Source organism: Mustelus asterias, chromosome 3 (genome assembly GCF_964213995.1).
Source record: "Mustelus asterias chromosome 3, sMusAst1.hap1.1, whole genome shotgun sequence".
NCBI lineage: Eukaryota > Metazoa > Chordata > Chondrichthyes > Carcharhiniformes > Triakidae > Mustelus > Mustelus asterias.
In genome coordinates this window covers 832024-853915 of record NC_135803.1, presented here as the reverse complement: position 1 = coordinate 853915, position 21892 = coordinate 832024, and the positions used below count along the sequence as shown (strand labels likewise).

At 47.1% G+C, this 21892-nt stretch overlaps 1 protein-coding gene across 2 annotated transcripts in view; it reads left to right on the top strand.

The window, feature by feature from the left end:
- masp1 (MBL associated serine protease 1) overlaps window positions 1-21892 on the top strand; it is a 250250-nt gene that overhangs the window by 209108 nt on the left and 19250 nt on the right. For both annotated transcript variants that reach the window (XM_078204208.1, XM_078204214.1), the window contains one exon: window positions 5544-5618. In XM_078204208.1, coding sequence (XP_078060334.1) covers window positions 5544-5618 — 75 coding nt within the window. The remainder of the gene's footprint in view (window positions 1-5543; window positions 5619-21892) is intronic.

Genomic DNA, 21892 nt, shown 5'->3' with positions numbered 1-21892 from the left:
AGCTTGGCACAACATCATGGGCCGAAGGGCCTGTTCTGTGCTGTACTGTTCTATGTTCTATCTATGTTCTATGTATTAAATGAGTACTTTGCGTCAGTATTCACCAAAGAGAAGGACTTGGTCAATGATGAGTCTAGGAAAGTATGTGTAGATAGTTTAATCATGTTGAGATCATAAAGGAGGTGGTATTGGGGTTCTTGAGAAACATTAAAGTAGACAAGTCCCCAGGGCCTGATGGGATATACCCCAGAACATAGAGAGGCAAGGGAGGAAATTGCTGGGGCCTTGAGCGAAATGTTTGTAGCCTCACTGGCTACAGGGGAGGTTGCAGAGGATTGGAGAATAGCCGATGTTGTTCCTTTGTTTAAGAAGGGTAGCAAGAATAATCCAGGTAATTACAGGCTGGTGAGCCTTACATCAGTGGTAAGGAAATTATTGGAGAGGATTCTTCGAGACAGGATTTATTTCCACTTGGAAATAAGTGGACGTATTAGTGAGAGGCAACATGGTTTTGTGAAGGGGAGGTCGTGTCTCACAAACTTGATCGAGTTTTTCGAGGAAGTGACGAATGTGATTGATGAGGGTAGGGCAGTGGATGTTGTCTACATGGACTTCAGTAAGGCCTTTGACAAGGTCCTTCATGGCAGACTGGTGCAGAAGGCGAAGTCGCATGGGATCAGAGGTGAACTGGCAAGGTGGATACAAAACTGGCTCGGTCAAAGAAAATAGAGGGTAGCAGTGGAAGGGTGCGTTTCTGAATGGAGGGCTGTGACAAGTGGTGTTCCTCCGGGATCAGTGCTGGAACCTTTGCTGTTTGTAATATATATATAAATGATTTGAAGGAAAATATAACTGGATTGATGAGTAAGTTTGCGGACGAAACAAAGGTTGGTGGATTTACAGATAGCGATGAGGACCATCAGAGGATCCAGCAGGATATAGATCAGTCGGAGACTTGGGCAGAGAGATGGCAGATGGAATTTAATCCGGACAAATGTGAGGTAAATGCATTTTGGAAGGTCTAATAGAGATAGGAAATATACAGTAAATGGCAGAACCCTTAAGAGTATTGATAGGCAGAGGGATCTGGGTGTGCAGGTACACAGGTCACAGGTTGACGAGGGAAGGGCCGTGGATGTCGTCTATATGGACTTTAGTAAAGCGTTTGACAAAGTCCCTCATGGTAGGTTGGTGCAAAAGGTTGGATCTCATGGGATAAAGGGGGAGGTGGCTAGATGGGTGGAGAACTGGCTTGGTCACAGAAGACAGAGGGTGGTAGTGGAAGGGTCTTTTTCCGGCTGGATGCCTGTGACTAGTGGTGTTCCGCAGGGCTCTGTACTGGGACCTCTGCTGTTTGTGATTTATATAAACGATCTGGAAGAAGGTGTAACTGGGGTGATCAGTAAGTTTGCGGACGACATGAAAATGGCTGGACTTGCAGATAGTGAGGAACATTGTCAGAGGCTACAGAAGGATATAGATAGGCTGGAAATTTGGGCAAAGAAATGGCAGATGCAGTTCAATCCAGATAAATGCAAAGTGATGCATTTTGGTAGAACTATCGTACGGGGAGCTATACGATAAATGGCAGAACCATAAAGGGTGTAGATACGCAGAGGGACCTGGGCGTGCAAGTCCACAGATCCTTGAAGGTGATGTCACAGGTGGAGAAGGTAGTGAATAAGGCATATGGCATGCTTGCCTTTATAGGACGGGGCATAGAGCAGAAAAGTTGGGGTCTGATGTTGCGGTTGTATAGAACGTTGGTTCGGCCGCATTTGGAATACTGCGTCCAGTTCTGGTCGCCACACTACCAGAAGGACGTGGAGGCTTTAGAGAGAGTGCAGAGGAGGTTTACCAGGATGTTGCCTGGTATGGAAGGGCTTAGTTATGGGGAGAGATTGGGTAAACTGGGGTTGTTCTCACTGGAAAGATAGAGGATGAGGGGTGACCTAATAGAGGTGTATAAAATTATGAAAGGCATAGATAGGGTGAACGGTGGGAAGCTTTTTCCCAGGTCGGTGGTGACGTTCACGAGGGGTCATAGGTTCAAGGTGAGGGGGGGAGGTTTAACACGGATATCAGAAGGACATATTTTACACAGAGGGTGGTGGGGGCCTGGAATGCGCTGCCGGGCAAGGTGGTGGAGGCGGACACACTGGGAACGTTTAAGACTTATCTCGATAGCCACATGAACGGAGTGGGAATGAAGGGATACAAAAGAATGGTCTAGTTTGGACCAGGGAGCGGCGCGGGCTTGGAGGGCCGAAAGGCCTGTTCCTGTGCTGTATTGTTCTTTGTTCTTTCTTTGTTCTTTGAAAGTGACAATGCAGATGGAGAAGGTAGTCAAGAAGGCATACGGCATGCTTGCCTTCATCGGCCAGGGTATTGAGTTTAAAAATTGGCAGTCATGTTGCAGCTTTATAGAACCTTAGTTGGGCTACACTTGGAATATAGTGTTCAATTGTGGTCGCCACACTACCCGAAGGATGTGGAGGCTTTGGAGAGGGTACAGAAAAGATTTGCCAGATGTTGCCTGGTATGGAGGGCATTAGCTTTGAGGAGAGGTTGGAGAAACTTAAGAGGTTTATAAAATGATGAAGAGAGGTTTATAAAATGATGAAGGGGATAGATAGAGTGAACGTTCAAAGACTATGTTCTCGGGTGGATGGAGCTATTACAAGGGGGCATAACTATAGGGTTCGTGGTGGGAGATACAGGAAGGATATCAGAGGTAGGTTCTTTACGCAGAGAGTGGTTGGGGTGTGGAATGGACTGCCTGCAGTGATAGTGGAGTCAGACACTTTACGAACATTTAAGCGGTTATTGGATAGGCACATGGAGCACACCAGGATGATAGGGAGTGGGATAGCTTGATCTTGGTTTCAGATAAAGCTCGGCACAACATCGTGGGCCAAAGGGCCTGTTCTGTGCTGTACTGTTCTATGTTCTATGTTCTAAACTTGGTTTGTTCTCACTGGTGCGACAGAGGTTGAGGGGAGACCTGATAGAAGTCTACAAGATTATGAGAGGCATGGACAGAGTGGATAGTCAGAAGCTTTTTCCCAGGGTGGAAGAGTCAATTAGTAGGGGCACAGGTTTAAGGTGCGAGGGGCAAGGTTTAAAGGAGATGTACAAGGCAGATTTTCTACACAGAGAGTAGTGGGTGCCTGGAACTCGTTGCAGGGAGAGGTAGTGGAAGTGGATACGGTCGTGACTTTTAAGGGGCGTCTTGACAAGCACATGAATAGAATGGGAATAGAGGGATATGGTCCCCGGAAGGGTAGGGGCTTTTAGTTCAATCGGGCAATATGGTCAGTGCAGGCTTGGAGGGCCGTAGGGCCTGTGCCTGTGCTGTAATTTTCATTGTTCTTTGAGTGAGGGGGAGAGTGGGATTAGACTGGGTGGGATATTAAAGGGTGCAGCGAGTGGGATTAGACTGGGTGGGATATTAAAGGGTGTGGGGAATGAGGGGGAGAGTGGGATTAGACTGGGTGGGATATGAAAGGGTGCAGTGAGTGAGGGGGAGAGTGGGATTAGACTGGGAGGGATATTAAAGAGTGCGGGGAGTGAGGGAGAGACTGGGATTAGACTGGGTGGGATATTAAAGGGTGCGGGGAGGGGGGGGGAGTGGGATTCGACTGGGTGGGATATTAAAGGGTGTGGGGAGTGAGGGAGAGAGTGGGATTAGACTGGGTGGGATATTAAAGGGTGCAGGGAGTGAGGGGGAGAATGGGATTAGACTGGGTGGAATATTAAAGGGTGCAGGGAGTGAGTGGGAGAGCGGGATTAGAATGGGTGGAATATTAAAGGGTGCGGGGAGTAAGTGGGAGAGTGTTCTGACTGGGTGGAATATTAAAGGGTGCAAGGAGTGAGGGGTAGAGTGGGATTAGATTGGGTAGAATATTAAAGGGTGCAGGGAGTGAGTGGGAGAGTGGGATCAGACTGGGTGGAATATTAAAGGATGCAGGGAGTGAGGGAGAGAGTGGGATTAGACTGGGTGGGATATTAAAGGGTGTGGGGAGTGAGTGGGAGAGTGGGATTAGACTGGGTGGAATATTAAAGGGTGCAGGGAGTGAGTGGGATATTAAAGGGTGCAGGGAGTGAGTGGGATATTAAAGGTTGCGGGGAGTGAGGGAGAGAGTGGGATTAGACTGGGTGGGATATACAAGCACCCAAATATTTCTCAGTTTCACCTGGAGGGATATAAACTATTACCTCTTTCCTAATCTGCCAATTTTTACAATGATTATACAAAACCGTCTTATGTTTATGGGTAAAATGTAAACCCTTTGTCCTATTAATATTAATAGACAATCCTGTAAAATCACAGAAAGATTGCAAAATTTTCAAGTTACGTGCCATCCCAGTATAAGAATCACTTAGAAGAGCAATGTCATCTGGGTGGATTATTAAAGGATGCAGGGAGTGAGGGAGAGAGTGGGATTAGACTGGGTGGGATATTAAAGGGTGTGGGGAGTGAGGGGGAGAGTGGGATTAGACTGGGTGGGATATTAAAGGGTGTGGGGAGTGAGGGAGAGAGTGGGATTAGACTGGGTGGGATATTAAAGGGAACAGGGAGTGAGGGGGAGAGTGGGATTAGACTGGGTGGGATATTAAAGGGAACAGGGAGTGAGGGGGAGAGTGGGATTAGACTGGGTGGATATTAAAGGGTGTGGGGAGTGAGGAGGAGAGTGGGATTAGACTGGGTGGGATATTAAAGGGAACAGGGAGTGAGGGGGAGAGTGGGATTAGACTGGGTGGGATATTAAAGGGTGCGGGGCGTGGGATTAGACTGGGTGGGATATTAAAGGGTGCAGGGAGTGAGCGGGCGAGTGGGATTAGATTGGGCCGGATATTAAAGGGTGCGGGGAGTGAGGGGGAGAGTGGGATTAGACTGGGTGGGATATTAATGGGTGTGTGGAGTGAGAGGGGAGTGGGATTAGACTGGGTGGGATATTAATGGGTGCGTGGAGTGAGAGGGGAGTGGGATTAGACTGGGTGGGATATTAAAGGGTGCGGGGAGTGAGGGGGAGAGTGGGATTAGACTGGGTGGGATATTAAAGGGTGCGGGGAGTGAGGGGGAGAGTGGGATTAGACTGGGTGGGATATTAATGGGTGCGGGCAGTGAGGGGGAGAGTGGGATTAGACTGGGTGGGATATTAAAGGGTGTGGGGAGTGAGGGAGAGAGTGGGATTAGACTGGGTGGGATATTAAAGGGTGCGGGCAGTGAGGGGGAGAGTGGGATTAGACTGGGTGGGATATTAAACGGTGTGGGGAGTGAGGGGGAGAGTGGGATTAGACTGGGTGGAATATTAAAGGGTGCGGGGAGTGAGGGGGATTAGACTGGGTGGGATGTTAATGGGTGCGGGTAGTGAGGGGGAGAGAGGGATTAGACTGGGTGTGATATCAATCTGAATATTGGAAATTGTGTATAAATGTGAGATATCTGCCCTTTCAATGGGAAGTGTATTTGTGTTTTTCGTGTTGTTGCGCTGTTCTCTAACACTTTCCGATCACTGAAATAATATCTTCCTTTCCAGCTACTTACACCTGTATGGAGAATGGATTTTGGGTCAATGATGAGCTGGGCACCGACCTTCCTACCTGTCAGCCAGGTAAGTCCCAAAGAGCCAAGGGCAAGCTTTAACATTGTGTTTTTTTGCTGCTCTGAGATTGCTCCCTGTTCCTGTGCTCTGTGTATCTGTAAACTGCCCAATCCAGGGCACAGTTAGACAAGAATGCCCTTGGAATAGAAATTCGCATTGATCTGAATGAAGTCCTATTGTAAAACTGGATGTTATAAAAATCTTTCATGAATATGGGTGTCGCTGGCTAGGCTAACATTTATTTCCCATCCCTAATTGCCTTGAACTGAAGGGCTTGGGCCATTCAGGGGACAGTTAAGAGTCAACCACATTGTGGTGAGCCTATAGTCACATGTAGAATCATAAGAGATCTCAGCACAGAAACAGGCCCTTCAGCCCATCACTTCTGCGCTGGTCAAAGACAAAGCACCTAACTATTCTAATTCCAGCATTGGGCCCATAGCCATTTTTGCCTTAAGTTAAAGTTTGTTTATTTGTCATAAGTAGGCTTATGTTAATACGACAATGAAGTTACTGTGAAAATTCCCGAGTCACCACACTCAGGCACCTATTCGGGTACACTGAGAGAGAATTTAGCATGGCTGATGCACCGAACCAGCATGTCTTTCAGACTGTGGGAGGAAACCGGAGCCCCCGGAGGAAACCCATGCAGACACGGGGAAAATGTTCAAACTCCACACAGACAGTGACCCAAGCCGGGAATCGAACCCGGGTCCCTGGAACTGTGAGGCAGCAGTGCTAACCACTGTGCTACCGTGCCGCCCATAGCATCACAAGTGCACATCTAAATACTTCTTAAATGTTATTAGGGTCTCTGCCTCCACCACCCTTTCAGGCAGTGAACAAAGAACAATACAGCACAGGAACAGGCCCTTCGGCCCTCCAAGCCCACGCCGCTCCCTGGTCCGAACTAGACCATTCTTTTGTATCCCTCCATTCCCACTCCGTTCATGTGGCTATCGAGATAAGTCTTAAACGTTCCCAGTGTGTCCGCCTCCACCACCTTGCCTGGCAGCGCATTCCAGGCCCCCACCACCCTCTGTGTAAAATATGTCCTTCTGATATCTGTGTTAAAGCCCCCCCCGCCCCCCTCACCTTAAACTTATGACTCCTCGTGAACGTCACCACCGACCTGGGCAAAAGCTTCCCACCGTTCACCCTATCTATGCCTTTCATAATTTTATACACCTCTATTAGGTCACCCCTCATCCTCCGTCTTTCCAGTGAGAACAACCCCAGTTTACCCAATCTCTCCTCATAACTAAGCCCTTCCATACCAGGCAACATCCTGGTAAACCTCCACTGCACTCTCTCTAAAGCCTCCACGTCCTTCTGGTAGTGTGGCGACCAGAACTGGACGCAGTATTCCAAATGCGGCCGAACCAACGTTCTATACAACCGTAACATCAGACCCCAACTTTTCTGCTCTATGCCCCATCCTATAAAGGCAAGCATGCCATATGTCTTCTTCACTACCTTCTCCACCTGTGCCGTCACCTTCAAGGATCTGTGGACTTGCACACCCAGGTCCCTCTGCGTATCTACACCCTTTATGGTTCTGCCATTTATCGTATAGCTCCCCTCTACTTTAGTTCTACCAAAATGCATCACTTTGCATTTATCTGGATTGAACTGCATCTGCCATTTCTTTGCCCAAATTTCCAGCCTATCTATATCCTTCTGTAGCCTTTGACAATGTTCCTCACTATCTGCAAGTCCAGCCATTTTCATGTCGTCCGCAAACTTACTGATCACCCCAGTTACACCTTCTTCCAGACCGTTTATATAAATCACAAACAGCAGAGGTCCCAGTACAGAGCCCTGCGGAACACCACTAGTCACAGGCATCCAGCCAGAAAAAGACCCTTCCACTACCACCCTCTGTCTTCTGTGACCAAGCCAGTTCTCCACCCATCTAGCCACCTCCCCTTTATCCCATGAGATCCAACCTTGTGCACCAACCTACCATGAGGGACTTTGTCAAACGCTTTACTAAAGTCCATATAGACGATATCCACGGCCCTTCCCTCATCAACCATTCTAGTCACTTCTTCAAAAAGCTCCACCAGGTTAGTGAGGCATGACCTCCCTCTCACAAAACCATGCTGACTATCGTTAATGAGTTTATTCCTTTCTAAATGCGCATACATCCTATCTCTAAGAATCCTCTCCAACAACTTCCCGACCACGGACTTCAAGCTCACCGGCCTATAATTTCCCGGGTTATCCTTCCTACCCTTCTTAAATAACGGGACCACATTAGCTATCCTCCAATCCTCTGGGACCTCACCTGTGTCCAGTGACGAGACAAAGATTTGCGTCAGAGGCCCAGCGATTTCACCTCTCGTCTCCCTGAGCAGCCTGGGATAGATTCCATCAAGCTCTGGGGATTTGTCAGTCTTTATATTCCCTAAAAAACCTAACACTTCCTCCCTTGTCATGGAGATTTTCTCTAACGGGTCAACACTCCCCTCCGAGACACTCCCAGTCAACACATCCCTCTCCTTTGTGAATACCGACGCAAAGTATTCATTTAGGATCTCCCCTACTTCTTTGGGCTCTCAGCATAATTCCCCACTTCTGTCCCTGAGAGGTCTGATTTTTTTCCCTGACAACCCTTTTGTTCCTAACGTATGAATAAAATGCCTTGGGATTCTCCTTAATCCTATCTGCCAAGGACATTTCGTGACCCCTTTTTGCCCTTCTAATTCCTCGTTTGAGTTCTTTCCTACTTTCTTTGTATTCCTCCAGAGCTCCCTCCGTTTTTAGCTGCCTGGACCTAACGTACGCCTCTCTTTTCTTTTTGACCAATCGCTCAATTTCCCTGGTTATCCACGGTTCTCGAATCCTACCCCTTCTATCCTTTTTTACAGGCACATGCCTATCCTGCAGCCCTAACAACTGTTCCCTAAAAGACTCCCACATTCCAGATGTGGATTTACCCTCAAACAGCCTTTTCCAATCAACAGCTGCCAAATTCTGCCTAATCCCACTAAAGTTAGCCTTCCCCCAATCCAACACCGTACCCTTGGGACACCACTCATCCTTTTCCATCACTATCCTAAAGCTAACAGAATTGTGGTCACTATTTGCCACATGTTCCCCTACCGAAACTTTGAAGACCTGACCGGGCTCATTCCCCAGTACTAGGTCCAGTTTAGCCTCCTCTCATAGAACATAGAACAGTACAGCACAGAACAGGCCCTTCGGCCCACGATGTTGTGCCGAGCTTTATCTGAAACCAAGATCAAGCTATCCCACTCCCTATCATCCTGGTGTGCTCCATGTGCCTATCCAATAACCGCTTAAATGTTCGTAAAGTGTCTGACTCCATTATCACTGCAGGCAGTCCATTCCACACCCCAACCACTCTCTGCGTAAAGAACCTACCTCTGATATCCTTCCTGTATCTCCCACCACGAACCCTATAGTTATGCCCCCTTGTAATAGCTCCATCCACCCGAGGAAATAGTCTTTGAACGTTCACTCTATCTATCCCCTTCATCATTTTATAAACCTCTATTAAGTCTCCCCTCAGCCTCCTCCGCTCCAGAGAGAACAGCCCTAGCTCCCTCAACCTTTCCTCATAAGACCTACCCTCCAAACCAGGCAGCATCCTGGTAAATCTCCTCTGCACTCTTTCCAGCGCTTCCACATCCTTCTTATAGTGAGGTGACCAGAACTGCACACAATATTCCAAATGTGGTCTCACAAGGGCCTGTACAGTTGCAGCATAACCCCACGCCTCTTAAACTCCAACCCCCTGTTAATAAAAGCTAACACACTATAGGCCTTCTTCACAGCTCTATCCACTTGAGTGGCAACCTACAGAGATCTGTGGATATGAACCCCAAGATCTCTCTGTTCCTCCACAGTCTTCAGAACCCTACCTTTGACCCTGTAATACACATTTAAATTAGTCCTACCAAAATGAATCACCTCACATTTATCAGGGTTAAACTCCATTTGCCATTTTTCAGCCCAGCTTTGCATCCTATCTATGTCTCTTTGCAGCCTACAACAGCCCTCCACCTCATCCACTTCTCCACCAATCTTGGTGTCATCAGCAAATTTACTGATCCACCCTTCAGCCCCCTCCTCTAAGTCATTAATAAAAATCACAAAGAGCAGAGGACCAAGCACTGATCTAGTTGGGCTATCTACATATTGTTCCAAAGAACCTTCCTGTATGCATTTTACAAATTCCTCCCCATTCAGACTCCCAGCCCTACGCGATTTCCAGTCTATACCAGGGAAATTGAAGTCTCCCACTACAACAACCCTATTTTTCCTGCACCTATCCATTATCTCCTGACATATCCGTTCTTCCACTTCCCTTGGGCTGTTGGGGGGCCTGTAGTATACCCCCAACATAGTGACTGCGCCCTTCCTGTTTCTGAGCTCCACCCAGAGTGACTCGTTACACGACCCCTCTGAATTGTCCTCCCTCTGCACCGCTGTAATATGCTCTCTGACTAATACTGCTACTCCCCCACCTCTTTTGGCCCCTCCTCTGTCTCGCCTAAAACACTTGTACCCCGGAATATTCAGCTGCCAGTCCTGTCCCTCTTTCAACCAAGTCTCTGTCACCGCAACCATATCCAAATTCCTCGTGAGCATTAAGGCCCTAAGTTCGTCTGTCTTACCTGCTACGCTCCTTGCATTGAAGTATAAGCACTCCAGACCTCCAGGCCCAGTGAGGTCATCCTCCCCCAGAGTGCTCTTCTTCTTTGCCAGTCTTGTCCTGGCCCCAAGTTCGTCCCCAGCCTCCACACATGTAGACATAATTTTTTGATCCCCACCCCCCTGCCATATTAGTTTAAAGCCCCCCGAACTGCACTAGCAAAACTCCCAGCCAGGATATTCGTGCCCTTCCAATTTAGTTGTGACCCGTCCTTGTACAGGTGCCCTCATCTCTTGAAAACTTCCCAGTGATCCAGGAATATGAAGCCCTCCCTCCTGGACCAGTCCTTTAGCCAAGCGTTCAATTGTACTATCTCCCTATTCCTAGCCTCACTGGCCCTAGGCATTGGGAGTAGCCCAGAGATTGCCACCCTGGAGGCCCTACTTTTTATGCTATTTCCCAACTCCCTGAATTGCTCTCGTAGGATCCCCCTGCTCTTCCTATCTACGTCAATTGCACCAATGTGTACAACGACATCCGTTTCCTTATCCTTCCCTTTTAATTTGCCTCCTATCCGCTCGGAGACATCCAGTACCCCAGCCCCAGGTGGGCAGACTACCATCCTGGTCCTTGTGCATGAGACGCAAAAGCCCAGTCTGCAGGTACAACAGGTGATCAAGAAGGCAAATGGGATGTTGGCCTATATTGCGAGGGGGATAGAATATAAAAGCAGGGATGTCTTCATGCACCTGTACAGGGCATTGGTGAGGCTGCAGCTGGAATACTGTGTGCAGTATTGGTCCCCTTATATGAGGAAGGATATATTGGCATTGGAGGGAGTGCAGAGAAGGTTCACCAGGTTGATACCGGAGATGAGGGGTTTGGATTATGAGGAGAGGCTGAGGAGATTGGGTTTGTACTCGTTGGAGTTTAGAAGGATGAGGGGGGATCTTATGGAGACTTATAAGATAATGCGGGGGCTGGATAGGGTGGAGGCGGAGAGATTCTTTCCACTTAGTAAGGAAGTTAAAACTAGAGGACACAGCCTCAAAATAAAGGGGGGTCGGTTTAAGACAGAGTTGAGGAGGAACTTCTTCTCCCAGAGGGTGGTGAATCTCTGGAATTCTCTGCCCACTGAGGTGGTGAAGGCTACCTCGCTGAATATGTTTAAAGCGCGGATGGATGGATTCCTGATCGGTAAGGGAATTAAGGGTTATGGGGATCAGGCGGGTAAGTGGTACTGATCCACGTCAGATCAGCCATGATCTTATTGAATGGCGGGGCAGACTCGAGGGGCTAGATGGCCTACTCCTGCTCCTATTTCTTATGTTCTTATGTTCTTATGGAGTCCTGTTCGCACCCACAGAATCGCCTGTCCGTGCCTCTAACCGCTGCGTCCCCCACCACTATTGCTCTCCTAACGCCTCTCTTTCCTTTCCGGGCCACAGAGCCTGACTGTGTGCCAGTGACCTGGTCACTGTGGCTTACCCCTGGAGAGTCATCCTCCTCCACACTATCCAAAACAATATACTTGTTTTGGAAGGGGACAACCACAGGTGACCCCACCACTAATTGCTCACACCCCTCCCCTCTCACACCTGTCGCCGAGCCCTGGACAGCCACTGGAGTACTCTCTGGTACGTTACCCTTATGACCTTTACTCCTCCTAACTGTAACCCACGTGTCTCCCCCCTGAGGCCCCGGTGTAACTACTTGCTGATAACTCATGTCTATTTGTCTCTCATTCTCCATGACTAGACTAAGGTCATCAAGCTGCTGCTCCAGTTCCCTGACGCGGTCCCTCAGGAGCTGCAGTTCCACGCACCTGGCGCAAATGTGAACCTCCGGGCGGCTAGGTGTTTCCGGGAACTCCCACATCCCACACCGAAAGCAACAAACTGGCTTATCACTCATAGCTACCCTTTTCCTTTATAAGAATGGAGAAGAGAAAAAAAAACGTACCCCGCTATCGCCCTTTCCCCCGAAGCCCTGTGAGCCAAAGCCCTTACAGCTCACACTCTACTCCCTGCTCACTCCACTGCCCGCTCCCGACGCTGCCCGCTCGGAAGTGTGGCCTGCTTTTAAACCCTCCAAAAACCTTCCCAGTGACTTCCAAACTCCCTTTGGGTAAAAAAGTCTTTCATCACATCCCCTCTAAACCTCCTCACCTTACCTTAAATCTATGTCCTCTGGTCATTGATCCCTCCACCAAGGGGAAAAGTGTTTTCCTGTTTACTCTATCGATGCCCCTCATAATTTTTTACATCTCAATCATAGAATCACAGAGGTTTACAGCATGGAAACAGGCCTTTCGGCCCAACTTGTCCATGCCACCCTTTCTTTTTTAAAACCCCCAAGCTAATCCCAATTGTCCGCATTTGGCCCATATCCCATCGTACCCATGTAATTATCTAAATGCTTTTTAAAAGATAAAATTGTACCTGCCTCTACGACTACCTTTGGCAGCTTGTTCCAGACACTCACCACCCTCTGTGTGAAAAAATTGCCCCTCTGGACACTTTTGTATCTCTCCCCTCTCACCTTAAACCTATGCCCTCTAGTTTTAGACTCCCTTACCTTTGGGAACAGATATTGACTATTCAGCTGATCTATGCCCCTCATTATTTTATACGCCTCTATAAAGTCACCCTTGCAAGGCTTCTCGAAAAAGTGAGAGGGCATGGGATCCAAGGGGCTGCTGCCCTGTGGATCCAGAACTAGCTTGCCCAAAGGAGGCAGAGAGTGGGTATAGATGGGTCTTTTTCTAAATGGAGGTCGGTCACCAGTGGTGTGCCCCAGGGATCTGTTCTGGGACCCTTGCTGTTTGTCATTTTCATAAATGACTTGGATGAGGAAGTGGAGGGATGGGTTGGTAAGTTTGCCGACGAAACAAAGGTTGGTGGGGTTGTGGATAGTCTGGAGGGATGTCAGAAGTTACAGAGGGACATAGATAGGATGCAAGACTGGGCGGACAAGTGGCAGATGGACTTCAACCCAGATAAATGCGTAGTGGTCCATTTTGGCAGGTCAAATGGGATGAAGGAGTACAATATAACGGGAAAGACTCTTAGTACGGTAGAGGATCAGAAGGACCTTGGGGTCCGGGTCCATAGGACTCTAAAATCGGCCCCGCAGGTGGAGGAGGTGGTTAAGAAGGCGTATGGTGTGCTGGCCTTTATCAATTGAGGGATTGAGTTTAGGAGTCCGGGGATAATGATGCAGCTATATAAGACCCTCGTCAGACCCCACTTGGAGTACTGTACTCAGTTCTGGTCGCCTCATTACAGGAAGGATGTGGAAAAGATTGAAAGGGTGCAGAGGAGATTTACAAGGATGTTGCCTGGATTGAGTGGCATGCCTTATGAGGATAGGCTGAGGGAGCTCGGTCTTTTCTCCTTGGAGAGACGTAGGATGAGAGGAGACATAATAGAGGTATATAAGATGTTGAGAGGCATAGATCAAGTGGACTCTCAGAGGCTTTTTCCCAGGGTGGAAATGGCTGCTACGAGAGGACACAGGTTTAAGGTGCTGGGGGGTAGGTACAGGGGAAATGTTAGGGGGAAGTTTTTCACACAGAGGGTGGTGGGCGAGTGGAATCGGCTGCCGTCAGTGGTGGTGGAGGCAAACTCAATAGGGTCTTTTAAGAGACTCCTGGATGAGTACATGGGACCTAATAGGATGGAGAGTTATAGGTAGGCTTAAAAGGTAGGGATATGTTCAGCACAACTTGTGGGGCCGAAGGGCCTGTTTTGTGCTGTAGTTTTCTATGTTTCTATCTTTCACCCCTCAGCCTCCTACGCTCCAGAGAAAAAAGTCCCAGTCTATCCAGCCTCTCCTTATAACTCAAACCATCAAGTCCCGGTAGCATCCTAGTAAATCTTTTCTGCACTCTTTCTAGTTTAATAATATCCTTTCTATAATCGGGTGAGCAGAATTTCACACAGTATTAAAAATGTGGCCTTACCAATGTCTTGTACAACTTCAACAAGACATTCCAACTCCTGTATTCAATGTTCTGACCGATGAAACCAAGCATGCCGAATGCCTTCTTCACCACTCTGTCCACCTGTGACTCCACTTTCAAGGAGCTATGAACATGTACCCCTAGACCTCTTTGTTCTGTAACTCTCCCCAACACCCTACCATTAACTGAGTAAGTCCTGCCCTGGTTCAGTCTACCAAAATGCATCACCTTGCATTTGTCTAAATTAAACTTCATCTGCCATTCGTCAGCCCACTGGCCCAATTGATCAAGATCCCGTTGCAATTGGAGATAATTTTCTTCACTGTCCACTATGCCACCAATCTTAGTGTCATCTGCATACTTACTAACCATGCCTCCTATATTCTCATCCAAATCATTAATATAAATGACAAATAACAGTGGACCCAGTACTGATCCCTGAGGCACACCGCTGGTCACAGGCCTCCAGTTTGAAAAACAACCCTCTACAACAACCCTCTGGCTTCTGTCAAGAAGCCAATTTTGGATCCATTTAGATACCTCACCCTGGATCCCGTGAGATTTAACCTTATGCAACAACCTACCATGCGGTACCTTGTCAAAGGCGTTGCTAAAGTCCATGTAGACAACATCAACTGCACTGCCCTCATCTACCTTCTTGGTTACCCCTTCAAAAAACGCAATCAAATTTGTGAGACATGATTTTCCACTCACAAAGCCATGCTGACTGTCCCTAATCAGTCCTTGCATCTCTAAATGCCTGTAGATCCTATCTCTCAAAATACCTTCCAACAATTTACCCACCACAGATGTGAGGCTCACTGGCCTGTAGTTCCCAGGCTTTTCCCTGCAGCCCTTTTTAAACAAAGGCACAACATTTGCCACTCTCCAATCTTCAGGTACTACACCCGTGACTATCGATGATTCAAATATCTCGGCTAGGGGACCCGCAATTTCCTCCCTAGCCTCCCACAATGTCCTGGATACACTTCATCAGGTCCTGCGGATTTATCTACCTTGATGCGCTTTAAGACTTCCAGCACCTTCTTCTCTGTAATATGTACACTCCTCAAGACATCGCTATTTATTTCCCCAAGTTCCCTAACATCCATGCTTTTCTCAACAGTAAATATTGATGAGAAATATTCATTTAGGATCTCACCCATCTCTTGTGGATCCACACATAGATGACCTTGTTGATCTTAAGAGGCCCTACTCTCTCCCTTGTTACTCTTTTGCCTTTTATGTATTTGTAGAAGCCCTTTGGATTCTTCTTTGCCTTATCTGCCAAAACAATCTTGTGTCCCCTTTTTGCCCTCCTGATTTCTCTCTTAACTCTACTCCTACACCTCCTATACTCTTCAAGGGATTCACTTGATCCCAGCTGCCTATGCATGTCATGTGCCTCTTTCTTCTTCTTGACCAGGGCCTCAATATCCCGAGTCATCCAGGGTTCCCTACTTCTGCCAGCCTTGCCCTTCACTCTAAGAGGAATGTGCTTACCCTGAACCCTGGTTAACACACTTTTGAAAGCATGCCACTTACCAGACGTCCTTTCGTCTTCCCACAGACTCCCCCAATTAACTTTTGAAAGTTCCTGCCTGGTACCATCAAACTTGGCCTTGCCCCAATTTAGAATTTTAATTTTTGGGCCAGACCTATCATTCTCCCCAGCTATCTTAAAACCAATAGAATTATGGTCACTAGTCCCAAAGTGATCCCTCACTAACACTTCTGTCACCTGCCCTTCCTTATTTCCCAAGCGGAGGTCTGGTTTTTCCCCCTCTCTAGTCGGGCCATCCACACACTGAATGAGAAATTCCTCCTGAATACACTCAACAAATTTCTCTCCATCCAACCCTCTAATACTATGGCTGTCCCAGTCAATGTTGGGAAAGGTAAAATCCCCGACTATTACCACCCCATTTTTCTTGGAGCTATCTGTAATCCCCTTATATATTTGCTCCTCAATTTCCCGCTGACTATTTGGGGGCCTATAGTACAACCCTATCAAAGTGATTCCCCCCTTCTTTTTTCTCAGTTCTACCCATATAGACTCAGTGGGCGAACCCTCGGATGTATCCCCTCTCAGTACGGCCGTGATGCAACCCCCCCTCCTCTCTTACCTCCTGTTCTATCTTTCCTATAGCATCTGTACCCTGGAACATTGAGCTGTCTGTCCTGTCCCTCCCTTAGCCATGTTTCAGTAATTGCTATAATATCCCGGCACGGTTGCACAGTGGTTAGCATTGCTGCTTCACAGCTCCAGGGACCTGGGTTCGATTCCCGGCTTGGGTCACTGTCTGTGTGGAGTTTGCACATTCTCCTCGTGTCTGCGTGGGTTTCCTCCGGGTGCTCCGGTTTCCTCCCACAGTCCAAAGATGTGCGGGTTAGGTTGATTGGCCAGGTTAAAAAAATTGCCCCTTAGAGTCCTGGGATGTGTAGGTTAGAGGGATTAGCGGGTAAAATATGTGGGGGTAGGGCCTGGGTGGGATTGTGGTCGGTGCAGACTCGATGGGCCGAATGGCCTCCTTCTGCACTGTAGGGTTTCTATGATTCTATGGGTTTCTATCCCAGTCCCACGTACCCATCCATGCCCTGAGTTCATCTCCCTTGCCCGTCAGGCTCTTGCATTGAAATAAATGCAGTTTAATCTAGACTTCCCTTGCTCTCTGCCCTGCTTTCTCAGAAGAAACTTTCTCAGAACTTTCTCAAAAGTTCACCTGAAGAAGGAGCTTAAGGCTCCAAAAGCTTGTGGCTTTTGCTATCAAATAAACCTGTTGGACTTTAACCTGGTGTTAGAACATAGAACAGTACAGCACAGAACAGGCCCTTCGGCCCACGATGTTGTGCCGAGCTTTGTTGTTAAACTTCTTACTCTGCTTTCTCCGACCATTTGTCCAGCCATGTTTTGGACACTCTCCCTGTGTTTTATTTCTCTGAGCCTTACTGGATCCATTCACTGAGTTTGCCACAGTCTCTGTACTCTGTACTGTGGCCTTTTTTGATTTTTGCCTTCAGTTTTTCTGCCTTTCACTTTTCCCCTCACTGCCTTTTGTTTCTGTCCCCACTTTACTTCCTCGGACTTCCTGCATCGGTTCCCATCCTCCTGCCACATTAGTTTAAACCCTCCCCAACTTCTCATACCATAGGTGGTAACCAGTTGGCAGAATAATTCATATACATAATTCAGAAGTTTAATTCACGTACTGCTGGTGGCACTATGATTCCTATACATCAGTTGTTAGTATCGATCACAGAGACCGGTGTGGAGTATAATTCATGTACATTATGGAGTCAAAGAGTCGTACGGTGCAGAAAAGGCCATTCAGCCCATCAAGTCCGCACCAACAATAACTACCATTAAAGTCGCGCTAATCCCATTTTCCAGCACTTGTCCCATATCCTTGAATGTTTTGATATTTCAAGTGCTCATCCAAATATTTCTTAAAGGGTTTTCGGTTTCCAGCCTCCGCTCCCTTCCCAGGCAGCGCATTCCAGATTCCCACCATTCTCTGAGTGAAAAAATGTTTTCTCAAATCCCCTCTGAATCTCTTGCCCGTTACTCTAAAACTACACCCCCTTGTGATGGACCCCTCACCCAAGGGGAACAGCTGCTCCCTACTCACCCTCCCCATACCCCTCATAATCTTACACACTTCAATCATGTTCCCCCTCAGCCTTCTCTGCTCAAGAGAAAACAATCCCAGCCTATCCGGACTCTCCTTAGAGCTCAAACGCTCCATCCCAGGCAACATCCTGGTGAACCTCCTCTGCACCCCCTCCAGTGCAATCACATCTTTCCTATAATGAGGTGACCAGAACTGCACACAGTGCTCCAGCTGTGGCCTCACCAACGCTCTGTACAACTCCAACATTACCTCCTCGCTCTTATCTCTATACCATGATTGATAAAAGCCAATGTCCCGTATGTCTGATTAACAATCCTATTCATCTGCTCTGCCACCTTCAGGGATCTGTGAATAATTACCCCAAGATTCATCTGTTCCTCTGAGCTTCCTAGTGTCCTACCATTCATTAAATACTCCCTCGTCTTGTTACTTCAGGTACACCAGTTATCAGTAGAATTCACATGCACCAGGTTGGAGTATAATTTATGTACACAAGTTGGCTGTTTAATTTATGTACAGCAGGTGGCAGTATTGTCCACATACAGCAGCTGTCGGTAGAATTCCACCAGATTGGAGTATAATTGATGTACACTGGGTGGCAGTATAATTCATTGTACACTGGGTGGCAGTATAATTCATGTACACTGGGTGGCAGTATAATTCATTGTACACTGGGTGGCAGTATAATTCATTGTACACTGGGTGGCAGTATAATTCATTGTACACTGGGTGGCAGTATAATTCATGTACACTGGGTGGCAGTATAATTCATGTACACTGGGTGGCAGTATAATTCATTGTACACTGGGTGGCAGTATAATTCATGTACACTGGGTGGCAGTATAATTGATGTACACTGGGTGGCAGTATAATTCATTGTACACTGGGTGGCAGTATAATTCATGTACACTGGGTGGCAGTATAATTCATGTACACTGGGTGGCAGTATAATTCATTGTACACTGGGTGGCAGTATAATTCATTGTACACTGGGTGGCAGTATAATTGATGTACACTGGGTGGCAGTATAATTCATGTACACTGGGTGGCAGTATAATTCATTGTACACTGGGTGGCAGTATAATTCATGTACACTGGGTGGCAGTATAATTCATGTACACTGGGTGGCAGTATAATTCATTGTACACTGGGTGGCAGTATAATTCATTGTACACTGGGTGGCAGTATAATTCATTGTACACTGGGTGGCAGTATAATTCATTGTACACTGGGTGGCAGTATAATTCATGTACACTGGGTGGCAGTATAATTCATGTACACTGGGTGGCAGTATAATTCATTGTACACTGGGTGGCAGTATAATTCATGTACACTGGGTGGCAGTATAATTCATGTACACTGGGTGGCAGTATAATTCATTGTACACTGGGTGGCAGTATAATTCATTGTACACTGGGTGGCAGTATAATTCATTGTACACTGGGTGGCAGTATAATTCATTGTACACTGGGTGGCAGTATAATTCATTGTACACTGGGTGGCAGTATAATTCATGTACACTGGGTGGCAGTATAATTCATGTACACTGGGTGGCAGTATAATTCATTGTACACTGGATGGCAGTATAATTCATTGTACACTGGGTGGCAGTATAATTCATGTACACTGGGTGGCAGTATAATTCATTGTACACTGGGTGGCAGTATAATTCATTGTACACTGGGTGGCAGTATAATTCATGTACACTGGGTGGCAGTATAATTCATGTACACTGGGTGGCAGTATAATTCATTGTACACTGGGTGGCAGTATAATTCATTGTACACTGGATGGCAGTATAATTCATGTACACTGGGTGGCAGTATAATTCATGTACACTGGGTGGCAGTATAATTCATTGTACACTGGGTGGCAGTATAATTCATGTACACTGGGTGGCAGTATAATTCATTGTACACTGGGTGGCAGTATAATTCATGTACACTGGATGGCAGTATAATTCATTGTACACTGGGTGGCAGTATAATTCATGTACATCGGATTTCAGTGAATGAAAATATCATTTACATCTCAGAAAATCAAAACTGAATGAGGGTTAAAAAAGATCCTGGAAAAAGGTTTACAAATCATTAAAGCAGCATCGTGTTTCAACAATGCGATTAACAATGTTGAAGAAACACTGGACTTTATGTTGAGGAATATATAATGGAAATGTTATCAAGTTATGTTAATCTTGGCAGTTTCCAGTTGTGCACTCGGCCAGTTCTGCTTCCAATCAGATATTTAAAAAACATTGAATCATTGCAGAAAACGCAAACAGGTTTTATGGGGTGATCTGAGATTTTGGAGATGAGTTATTGGGATGGATTTAACAGGTTGCAGCTTTTGCTTTGGAAGATGAGGGTGATCTGATTAGAGAGTGTAAAATAATAAATGCTTTGGACAAATTAAATGGAGAGAATATTCCACCTTGCTGGAGAATCGGAAATTTGAGGTCATAAAGACTGGCTAGTTCTCAATAAACCCGAGAAGGATAAACTGCCTCTTCCTGTGCAGAATGTGGTTAGAACGTGATCTCACTGCCACAGGAAGTCATTGAGATAAATTCCTTGGGTGCATTCTAAAGAAACCTTGGTGAGTATGTGAAGGAAAAGGGCAGTGGAAATAAGACAGATGGAATGAGAGAAGCCTCATTTGGATTGGAAACAGACTTGTTGTTCTGAAGAGTCTGATTAAACAGCAGCTCAGAACAGTTGCACCTGATCATGGAGCAGTCAACCGATTAGAAATGTAGACATGAGGGCCTCAGCCAATCATGAAAGACAGAGCGGTAAGAAATTAGTGGGCCATTACTGCTTCATTGAGTGAATGTCCAGGTGCGACGTCTCAACAACACTCAAACAGGCACTGCACTCCTTGCTGATTGTCAGGAGTAACTCCCTGAAGTTACCAGCATTCACACAGTGACATTCCATGAAATTGAGAGATCTTGTTGGCATATGGATGCAAGCAGGGTGCCATGGGCCTGGTCTGTCGCTCCATCGTCCTTACTGAGCCTCCAGTGACCCTCAATCTTCATCGCCCTTGTCCAGCCATCATTCATCCTAGACTTTCCGTCTGAATAACAATTGGCTTTCTGGCACATTGGAACCGCAACTCCTCGGGCCCCATCACACAGGACCTGCTATCTATTACCCTCCTGCTTCACCGGACTGTGCCCTCCAAGCAGAGGGCTTCTCAATCCACTGAATGGACCGTACAGCAGCCCCAGGCAAGGCTAGGGGAGGTGGGGCCTGCCTTCTAATCAACACCTTGTGGTGCCTAGATGCAGCAACACTGGCGAGTTTCTGCTTCCCAGACCTAGAATACTTGATACTAAAATGCTGCCCCTACTACCTTCCACAGGAGTTCACCTCTGTTGTCCTGACAGTAGATTACACCCCACCCCATGCGAACGTGAAGACCGCGCTGGATGAAATATGCACCACCGCAAATAGCCTTGAAATGAAACATCCCAAAGCCTTGTTCATCATGGCTGGGGACTTCAATCAGGCCAAGCTCAAGAGCATCCGACCAAGTGACCACCAACATGTCTCCTATTCCACCACAAACATCCCAGACCATTGCTACATAAACATCAAACATGCCTACCGTTCTAGCGCCCGCCCACACTTTGGCAAATCAGACCATAAGGCTGTACTGCTCCCGGCTAACATACAAAAACTGAGATGGGAGAATCTGACAAAGAAAGTCATGTGATAGAGTCATAGAGGTTTACAGCATGGAAACAGGCCCTTCGGCCCAACTTGCCCATGCCCCTCTTTTTTTTTAAAACCCCTAAGCTAGTCCCAATTGTCTGCATTTAGCCCATATCCCTCTATACCCATTTTACCCATGTAACTATCAAAACACTTTTTAAAAGACAAAATTGTACCCGCCTCTAATACTACCTCTGGCAGCTTGTTCCAGACACTCACCGCCCTCTGTGTGAAAAAATTGCCCTTTGGACTCTATTGTACAAAAGAACATAAGAACTAGGAGCAGGAGTAGCCCATCCGGCCCCTCCAGCCTGCTCCGCCATCCGGCCCCTCCAGCCTGCTCC